The sequence below is a fragment of the Lolium perenne genome, chromosome 2 (assembly GCF_019359855.2).
Source record: "Lolium perenne isolate Kyuss_39 chromosome 2, Kyuss_2.0, whole genome shotgun sequence".
Lineage (NCBI taxonomy): Eukaryota > Viridiplantae > Streptophyta > Magnoliopsida > Poales > Poaceae > Lolium > Lolium perenne.
In genome coordinates this window covers 79822480-79833504 of record NC_067245.2, presented here as the reverse complement: position 1 = coordinate 79833504, position 11025 = coordinate 79822480, and the positions used below count along the sequence as shown (strand labels likewise).

Here is an 11025-nt window from a genome sequence, read left to right as displayed (position 1 = left end):
TACCATGCTTGTTTCCTAAAGATATTGGGGGAGCTTCTCATATTCCACAAATGGTGCACTTTGCATTCAAACACAAATTCTCCAAGTGCACACATTATGGGGAAGCTGTCGTAATATCTTATATGGAATCAAGGTTTAGAGCTTATCATAATATCTATAAGTGACTCTAGCTCGGTTTGTCATCGTATACCAAAAATGGGGAGATTGTAAGGGTATTTTACCCTTATCCATTATTTTGGTAACAATGACACCGTGCTAGAGTATTTGACCTAATACGTTTATAAGGATTATCTCAGGTATTAGGCAAAGAGGCATAATTGGTGTATCAAAGGAACAAGAAGGCTAAAGGAGACCCCCACTTCAACAACAATCAAAAAGGGGTCTACAGCAAAAATCCGGTTTGCCGCCCGGTCGGCCGGCCACACAACCGGCCAGTCCGGCGAGCAACCCGGTCAACCGGGCGACAACCGGGTGCCAACCGGGCGCCAACCGGGCCCCAAACCAGCGCCTAAGTGATCTGGTCTTCGGCCCGGTCTGCCGGCCTCCAGACCGGCGAGCCCGGCGTGCGATCTGGTCGACCGGGCGCCAACCGGGCGCCAACCGGAGGAGCTCCTGGACGAGGCAAAGTGTCCCCCGGTCGGGATCCGGTCTACCGTCCGGTCTGGACCGGCTGGTCCGGTCCCTGGCCCGGTCCGACCGGCCTCTGCACCGGACAGTCCGGTCAGTGGTCCGGTTGACCGGGTTTGTCGGGAGAAACGATGAGGTGGCAAGTGACCAACGGCCATATTTCGAAGAACACTATAAATAGGCCTTCTCCTACCTCTGAACAGTTAGGCACTACACTACAAGCTGTTCTTGAGCCCTCTCTCTTACTCCATTGCTAGAAACACCAAAAGCCTCCGATCTCCCTCCTCCTCCACCCTAACTCAAATCCCTCCGGTGAAAAGTTAGAGGAGGACCCGATCTACTGTTCTACCAAGCCAAATCTCATTCCCCCTTGTATTCATCGAGAAGCTTGCTTCCTAGGGTTCCTTGGAAACCCTAGGTGGGCAAGAGGAGTCCGGAAGCATCCGGGCTGTGGATTTGCTCCGGGCAAGATTGTGAAGGTTTGGAGGCTACCTCAAAGTCTACCACAAGTGAGTGAGCTATTCCTTCGTGGGATAGGCTCCGGAGAATAGGGTGAGCCTTCGTGGGACCTCCACCCCTCCAAACGTGACGTACCTTCTTGCAAAGGAAGGGAACACGGGAATACATCCTCGTCTCCGCGTGCTATCGGTTATCTCTAACCGAACTCCTTACTTGTGATTTAACTGCCTGTGAGAGCCTTCGTGCTCGAGTTAGTTGTATCCTCATATAGGTTGCTTCACCTAGTTTGCATTAGGCTCACCTTTATATTCCGCAAAGCCTAATATTGCAAAGAAAGAATTAAAATCTGTAGAAACCTATTCACCCCCCCTCTAGGTTTACCATCTCTATACTTTCAACAAGCGATATGAACGGGAGAAGACCGGTAGGCTCGATGTGTTTCGTATACCTCTCGTCATACGGTATATCCACTGTGCCATGGTAACGAATCTTCAAAGGGTGAAGATCCGTTGTCCTCTCTGTCATATGAAAAGCCCGGTGATCCCTGTCATACTCTTGATCTAGGAGTCACACCATCCTACATGTTTACAGAAATACACCATATTATGAGCCATTTCTAACAAATATGAGCAACACATACATGAGAATATATCCAAATAAGCCATCACACATACATCACATACATACATATATATACTTATCTAGGGATAACACACCATATTATGAGCCATTCATAACAAATATGAGTTATTCAATCACAACTATGAGTTATTCCTTCACAGACACATTCATGAAATTTGATGCCTAGGGTTCCTCCACAAATCTAGGATACATACATATCTAGGGTTCCTACACATACACATTCAACACTTACGTAGCTATTTCAAATACATACATAGCCATTTCAAATCTAGTTTCCATGTCTAGGGTTCATGTACAAATCTAGCAAAATTTAACATCTATGGTTCCAACAAATCTATGGTTCAAACACATGCATACAATGAGGCTATCAATTTCAATACATACACACCAATATAGATTCCAACAACAAACATTTCCAATCTAGGTTCCATGTCTAAATCGAATTAAATCGGAGCAAATCTTGAATGAATCGAAGGGGAACGAAGGGGAATATCTTGAGAATTGTATGGGGATGGATTTGGCCGGCCAGATCTGTCCAATCCGTGGAGGATTTGGTGGGGGGCGGAGGAGAGGCGGCCGGCGGCGGCAGTTGGAGGAGAGAAACAGAGGAGAGAAAGAAAGAAGAAGAGGGTCAGGCTGGGGGCGGGCGCGGGCGCCACACTTAAGTGGATGTGTGGCGCCCGTGGCATCGGCGCCACACGTAGAGCCTCGCTAAAACGGCTAAGTCCCAGATGTCCGGAGCCCCTGGATGTTTACGACCCAAAAGTTGATATAAGTTGGCATGTGTGGCGCCGATGGGAGGGGCGCCACACATGCTGCCACGTCGGATCGGCGGACCAGCTCAGCGTCGAGGGCGCCACGTTGGCTGGGAGAGTGACGCCGGCAGGAGGGGCGCCACACTGGCATGTGTGGCGCCGATGGGAGGAGCGCCACAGAAAAATGTTAGATGGGTGAAATAGTTTCGAGGAGGTGTTTTTTTTCACTTTTGGGTGGCAAATCGCCATTCCGTTGACACAGACCACAGCTGGCTCAGCTCAGCCGCTGCAGCATCTCCACAAATATGGTCGATCGTCTCGTGGGCCAAGGAAATTTAAACCAGAGTTTTTCGCCTGTTTGGCCAGGGCTGTCCACATCCATGTGCCATATGTTCTCGCATGGTATGCAGATGCAGTTAATGCTCATCTGTTGGTTGTCGGCCCGGTCTGGCATGGCACTTGTGATTTTCAAATGCTTTTGCTTTCCCCTCCTGACGAAGTTTCAGGAGCTGAATTTTTTTTTTAAAGAACGACAGCAGCACAAAATGTTGTCATGTCCTTGTTTAATTCGAAATATATCGAGTGGCAGTAGACAATAGGCCTTCCCAGATGAAATGTGTGAAGAATCACACATACGTTCATGCTGTGAAGAGGAGGGGAGAGGGGAAATGTATGAACAGTCATGCTTTTTCAAGAGATGTTAGTTATAAGTAGTATACGGCGCCAATCATAACAAGATCTTAGTTGTACCGATCTTACTACAAAAATCCAGAGAAGGATAGAAGAGATTCCATCAAAACAAAATAAGAGAAAGAGAATAGATGAAGAGAAGAAATAAGAGGCAATGCGACTCTGCTGCTGGAAGCTTAATTATTTCAAATTAATCCATCCATAATACTATGTACAAGATGCATGCTTAGTGCAACAATCTCCCAAGGCATCAAGGGCATGCTGGAAAAACAAATTAAGCAGCAAAGCAAAACTAGGAGCAGCACATACTCCTCTCCACCACCGTCAAGAAACGAGACGGCTGGCGCAAGAAGGCCACCAAGGACGGGGGGAGGATGGAGATGGTGGCCGGCCGGCCATCGCGCGCGCGCAGACTGATTAATTTAAGGTCCTGCTGTACGTAGCCCTAGCACGCGCGCGCGGCCTAGTAGAGCCTGTAGTGGCGGTAGGACTTGAGCATGGCGCCGCAGAAGGTGCAGATGATGGCGCGCCATGTGACCCGGTGCACGGTGAGGAGGTAGCAGAGGCGCGTCGCCGTCTCCATGTCCGCCACGCTGGCGCAGCCGCCGCACCGCGAGCAGATGCCCGCCGCCGGCTTGCTGCTGCGCACCTTCCGCCGCTGGTCCACCAGGAAGCAGAAGGACACCATGTCCGCGCGCCGCCGGTCACCTTCGAGCTTTCTCTGCCCTCTGGTGCGTGTGCGAGGTGAGTAGCTAGTTTACAGCTAAGCCGCGCTCAAGTCGCCCGTTTTGTCTGTCACCGCTTCAGCCTGTGTATATATACTGGCTGTGCGGTGGTGGTAAGGCAGTGGTAGTTGTAGTCAGCAATGGCGGAGAGCCAGTCAGCAATGTGCGCGGTGCGATGGACGGAGAGCGGGTAGGAGGAGGGGATTTAAGGCGGCGATTGTATGGGCCGCATTGATGTCTCCCTCCGGGCGCCGGGGCTGCGGGTGGTGGCCGGTAGGGGTGGCCATTATGGCCCCTGCCGCGCGCGCGAGTATGCTTCTTGACTAAGTCTGCCGTTGTCCGGTGGTTACTTATGGCCGGGGCAGACAGAAACACGGCGAGCACCAGCACAGACTTGGCCGGCCGTGTGGTCCGCGTGTGATGGCGCCAACTCTCAACCTCCCCGAGCCAAGTGGATCATAGTGTGTGTTTCAGCAGCGTTCACTTTCACCATGGTTGGGAGCTCGATCGTCTCGGGGTGTGGAGGTCGACACAAACCAAATTCGACCTCCACTTTCACCCTATTGTTTCGGGACTAAAGCAAAAGTCCCATTCTTGGATCACATCTCCAAGGAAATCTTTCACCATCTTGTGGCTACACAGATGTATCGGCGGTTGCCTTTGCTTGTCGTTGCGGAAGACCTAGCAGCCCACGCAAGCAGGATCAACCGCCTGTAGCCGAGATGTTTGTTATCTCCATGACCAGGGATGATGTAACCGGCGGGCATTGCTATTTTCATATATTTTTATAATATATTTTTGTCGTATTCGAATTAGAGCCGGTAATGGTCGCATGTAAATTCAGATACAGATTATATCAGATTATGAATATGAAACAAACTCGAATTAGAGCGCGTAATACAACAAATGTACGCATACTTTTATTCAAGCAGTATGATATAAAAACATGTAACGCAAGATGCACGCTTGTTCGTACAATGGACCGATTTGCTTGATAGCACAACATCAAAATCACCCCAAGACACTCCGTACATTTACAGTAGACAATAATAATAGTGTAATTGTGCAATGTGAATGACATGATGAGTAGTGGTAGCATGCATAGTTGGACAGATGGACTAATAGGTTGTCTAGGCATTTTGAGCTTGGGTTAATTCAATCGGATAATCCTCTTTCAATACCTCGGATAGTCCGAAAAAGTTAGATAATCCATATTCGTTGAATTACCATTATCATATCCACCACTATATCCGTTAGATATTCATTTGGACAATATCCACATTTGCATCCGTTAGATATCCGCTTGGACATTATCTACATTCACATCCATACCTAGCTAATTTCTAAAAATGTGTACCATATTCTCACAAAAAGATGTGGATGTGGATTTAGTGTACCATGTACTCCATACATCCCTACCCATGAGCCATGCCGGTGGAGTTTTGAGATGATCTAGTGTACAAAGATCTGAATCCTACGGAAACAATGTATAGAGGCGTCGGTGGACTACGATGGATCGGACGGACGGTGTATCGTGTTCCCCTTCCCAACTATGGTTGGAGAGGGAAAAGTAAGGGTTAGGGTGCTGAGACAAGGACGGGGCGTAGGTTGCTTGGCAGAGGTTGGTTTGGACTTCAATTAGGTGATGGATATGAAGCAGCAGGAGCAAGGCGACCGTGTCATGACATTAATGCCGCCCCTAATCCCATTTGGCTTTCGCATAACCGTTTCGTGTGTACCATGCGTGTGCAGATGCAGGCTATTCCTTCCTTGCTAAGCGAGCGTGCCGGCGAGGGTTTTGATCCGACTTATTACGGGCAACTTGGTTGATTCGGTTAATTAGTTGGGTGCTGCTCCGACCTTGCGCCTCAGCTGCACGCAGTGACAAAATGCAACTTGCTCCTGCGCTGCTACCTACTCACGGTCCCGCACTGCCTTACAACTCTTCTGCTGAAGTAACATCATCAATTCATCAAGAAAAGCAAAACCCCAAAACTTGTTGCTAATCTAGAGTGTAATTAGTTGTCCTTTGTGGACTGTGACATCCTTAAACGTACCTCTCCTAGCTTTATATCTAGCCGGGTGTTTTGGAACATGGGTGCGTATGCTCCCTATATTTTAAAATGCATCTTATGTACATTTTAAATTTCAAAAAAATTGAAACAAAAAATTTGTACGTACATCTTCACGTGCTACGCGCTCAGAAAGTCGTTTCATAAAAAATCGACTTATCATGTGACGTGTGTAAAAAAGATAAAATTCAGTGCTAAAAATAATGTTTTTCACAAGATAAAGTTTCTCCTTTTTACATAGACCACAAAAAATATTGGTTTTTCGTGAAACTTAGCGAATGCACATACATTATGGAGATGTACATGTAGAATTTTTTATTCAAATTTTTTGACATTTCGAAATATGTTTTTTTTGTAGAGGGAGCATACGCACCCGGGAGCCGAATTGAATTTCCGGCCTTTCTTTCCATATATAATATAATAGGCATAGTTTCCGTCGGGTTTACCCAAACAGGCCGCAAACGTATTATGGACCGTGACACATATTTATAGGATGAATGCAGTGGGATGATACCAATTTTCTAAGTGAAGTTGTGTCGGACAATTGTGTTTTCAGAAGGAAAAAAGATAGTAAAGTATGTACACTCTAAGAACTCGATTTGTTCGTAGGATTTCATACTGCGGAGACATGAGAAATGTATGAATGCATGTCGTGGTGTGTAGAATACTACATGAACTGGAAACACCGGAATTATCATACTCCTTATTGTTAGAGTTTGTGGCAGAGAGGTTAAGACGTATCTAGACAGAAGTTCGGATAGGGATAGTCGGCAGTTCAAACCATATTGTTGTTGATCTGATCGTAACTATAAGATCAATATCAATCCTTGTTTTTCTCTATCTGTTGTAACGTTCCTTGTATCCAGCTCTACCGTTATTGGCCCCTATATATTAACACGCAATTGATGGAAGTCCCCATCGTTCCCACAATACCTCATACGATCATATGGTATCAGAGCCAACTTCCTAGAAAACACATCTATGTGCCTTGCCCCAGCCTCCATCAAGAACATGACGAATCCTCTTGCAGGTATTAGCGTCAGTGAGAAGCTGACGAGGAAGAACTACCTCATCTGGCAGTCGCAGGTACTGCCTCCTCTCCGCGGCGCCCGTCTCATGAACTTCCTCGACTCCAAAGTCGAGCCGCCGCCAGAAGAGATCACTGTCGAAGAAGACGGTAAGTCGAGCAAGGAGCCAAACCCCGCATACAATGCGTGGGTAGCTACGGATCAGCAGATCCTCACGTTTCTCCTCAGCTCCCTCACGCCGGACATCCTCGTCACCACCATCGGGATGGAAACGGCAGCTGAGGTTTGGGCGGCGATCAAGGCAATGTTCGCCTCCCAATCCAGGACGCGGGTCTCCAACCTCCGCGTCGCCCTCGCCAAGACGAGGAAGGAGAACATGACAACGGCGGCCTTCTTCACCAAGATGAAGAGCTTCGCCGACGAGCTCGCTACAACAGGCCGGCCTATCGACGAGGAAGAACTCGTTGAGTACCTCCTGGCCGGCCTTGATGAAACCTACAATCCCCTCTTCGCCGCCATTGGGGTAAACGGTGCGGAGGACCTCTCCTTGGCGGACCTGTACTCGCAGATCACCGCCTACGACAACCGCATCGAGCTCCTCACCGACGGCGCCATCAGCGGTGGAAGCAATCTATCCGCCAACACTGCTCAGCGTGGCCGTGGAGGACCACGCGGCCGTGGATACCATGGTGAGCGCAGAGGAGGACGTGGCAATGGCAACCGTGGCCACGGTCGTCGTGGAGGTGGCAATCCACGCCGTGGAGGAGGCAGGAACGGTGGCAAGGATCGAGACCTCGTCACATGCCAGATCTGCGGCAAGCCAGGACACGAGGCATGGAAGTGTTGGCACCGCTACTCCGACGATGAAGAAGAAGAGGAGGAGAAGGGCGCCAACGCTGTGTCCTATGGCGTGGACACCAAACTGGTATGGCGATACCGGTGCCACCGACCACATCACCGGTGAGCTCAACAAGCTCACCATGAAGGAGAAGTACCATGGCCGTGATCAGATTCATGCGGCAAATGGACAAGGTATGAGCATTAGTCATGTTGGTCATGCAATTGTTGATACCCCCTCAAAATCCTTCCATCTTAAAAATGTTCTTCATGTTCCACATGCCACGAAAAACCTGGTTTCCATTCATCGATTTACTAGAGATAATCATGTCTATATTGAATTTCATCCATGGTTTTTCTATGTCAAGGATCGAGCAACGAGGAGGGTACTTCTCAAGGGTAGATGCGTGCATGGCCTCTATCCATTGATTTCTTCATCTTCAGTCAAGAATAAACAAGTTTGCAGTGTCATCAAGACTTCAGCTTCAAGATGGCATAGTCGTCTAGGGCATCCTTCTTTTCGTATTGTTCAACAAGTGCTTAGTCATTATGAACTTCCTTATTCCAATAAATCTAGTGTTGAGTCAGTGTGTGATTCTTGTCAAAGAGCTAAAAGTCATCAACTTCCTTACATGAGGTCTACTAGTGTATCTACTTTCCCCTTACAACTTGTGTTCTCAGATGTTTGGGGACCAGCACCTAGCTTAGTAGGGAAATATACATACTATGTAAGCTTCATTGATGACTTTAGCAAATTTTCATGGATTTATCTCCTTAAGAAAAAATCTGATGTCTTCCAAATATTCCACAACTTTCAGCAACTTGTTGAACGACAATTTGATAGAAAAATTCTTGCCCTCCAATCCGACTGGGGAGGAGACTATGAACACTTAAACTCCTTCTTTGAAAAAATTGGCATTGAGCATCATGTGTCATGTCCTCATGCTCATCAGCAAAATGGATCTGTAGAGCGCAAGCATCGCCAAATTGTAGAAGTAGGTCTTGCTCTTCTTGCTAATGCATCCATGCCACTCAAATTTTGGGATGAAGCGTTCTTGACTGCTACCTATCTCATTAACATGTTGCCTAGCAAAGTCATAAATAATGAAACACCCATGGAACGTCTCCTACACAAAACACCAGACTATGCATCTCTTCACATCTTTGGCTGTGCTTGTTGGCCAAATCTTCGGCCTTACAACCACAGGAAACTTGCCTTCCGTTCAAAACAATGCGTTTTTCTTGGCTATAGCCCCATTCATAAAGGAGTCAAGTGCTTAGATGTCAACTCTGGTCATGTCTACATATCACGCGATGTTGTTTTTGATGAAACGGTGTTTCCCTTTGCTAGTCTCCATGACAATGCCGGTGCTCTTCTCCGCAAAGAAATCCTCCTCCTCCCGGTGTCTCTTCAGAATCATCCCATGTCATCTCATGAGGGGGAACATCATTGCAATGAGCTAACATCTAATGACTCTGAAATGCCTGTGTTAAGTCCTACGCAGGTACAGCTGAATGCAGAAAAAAATTCGGTGCAAAAAGGGTGGTCATACGGAGGAAAACAGGCACCTGGATGCTGGTGCACCGTCTGGCGCCAGACACGAGGCAGATTAGCCTCGGATCACGGAAATTCCTGATCGTCAGGAATCAGCCTCGGGATCTCACGTGCGCCTCTCCGGTGTCAACACGTCGCGTGGGACCATGACAGCGACAGGCGCACGGGTGCGGGAGACGGGACAGCGCGACAGCGCGTCACCCTCCACGGTGTCGAGGCGCACGCCCAGCGAATCAGTGGATGACACGTGGACCGCACCGAGCCCAGGAGAGAGGGAACACACGCCCGCGTCACCGACAACATCAACAGTGGGATCTGCACCCTCTCCTGCTACGGCGGATTTGGGTTCAGGGGGATCTTCTGCGCCAGCGCCCCCTGTAGCTCAGCCTGTTGCACCGGTGTACATGACAAGATCAAGAACTGGTCATGCCAAACCAAAAACCTACACGGACGGTACTGTCCGCTACGGTTTGTCTTGCTCCTCTGATGAACCTGAAAACTTGCAAGTAGCATTGAAAAACAAACAATGTAAACAAGCTATGGATGATGAGTATAGAGCTTTGCTAGATAATAAAACATGGCACCTAGTACCTTATAAAAAGGACAGTAATTTGATAGATTGTAAATGGGTCTACAGGATTAAGAGAAAAGTTGATGGCACCATTGATAGATATAAGGCTAGATTAGTAGCAAAAGGTTTTAAACAACGTTATGGCATAGATTATGAAGATAATTTTAGTCCAGTTGTTAAAGCTGCTACTATCAAACTTGTTCTAGCTATTTCAGTTTCGAAAAGCTGGAGCTTGAGGCAACTTGATGTGAAGAACGCGTTTCTCCATGGTGTTCTGGAAGAAGAGATCTACATGAAGCAACCACCTGGTTATGAAAATCCCAATGCACCTCATCATGTGTGCAAGCTTGACAAATCACTCTATGGACTGAAGCAAGCTCCAAGAGCATGGTTTTCCAAACTGAGTTCTAAACTACAGGAGCTTGGTTTTATGGCGTCAAAGGCTGACACATCATTGTTCATATACAACAAGTCAGGTATAATTATATTTGTGTTGGTTTATGTTGATGACATCATTGTTACTAGCTCTTCCAACAAAGCCATTGCTGCACTACTTCAAGATCTTGGTTCAGCATTTGCATTAAAAGATCTAGGTGACCTTCATTTCTTTCTGGGAATTGAAGTGAAGAAATTTACACAAGGCATTATTTTAATCCAAGAGAAATATGCTCTAGATTTACTTGACAGAGTTGGTTTGAAGGGGTGCAAAGTCTGCCTACACCATTGTCATCATCAGACAAACTTTCTCTCACAGAGGGAGAACTCCTAGGACCAGAAGATGGTACAAGGTACAGGAGTATTGTTGGAGCCTTGCAGTATCTGACTATCACTAGACCAGACATTGCTTTTTCTGTTAACAAGGTGTGTCAGTTTCTTCATGCACCTACTACTGTACACTGGACAGCTGTAAAAAGAATATTAAGGTATGTCAGTGGAACAATTAGCCTTGGTCTCAGATACGTCCAAAACGTATCTACTTTCCCGAACACTTTTGTTATTGTTTTGCCTCTAATTTGTGGATTTTGGATACAACTAACACGGACTAACGCTGTTTTCAGCAGAAT

The 11025-nt window shown here is 47.3% G+C and overlaps 1 protein-coding gene across 1 annotated transcript; it reads right to left on the bottom strand.

Annotated features, from left to right (window-relative positions):
• Positions 1 to 3339: 3339 nt before the first annotated feature.
• On the bottom strand, positions 3340 to 4150 carry LOC127333062 (uncharacterized). Its single transcript, XM_051359382.2, has one exon. It carries the CDS (start codon positions 3859 to 3861, stop codon positions 3637 to 3639), a length of 225 nt encoding a protein of 74 aa, XP_051215342.1. The 5' UTR covers positions 3862 to 4150; the 3' UTR covers positions 3340 to 3636.
• Between the last annotated feature and the right edge of the window lie 6875 nt (positions 4151 to 11025).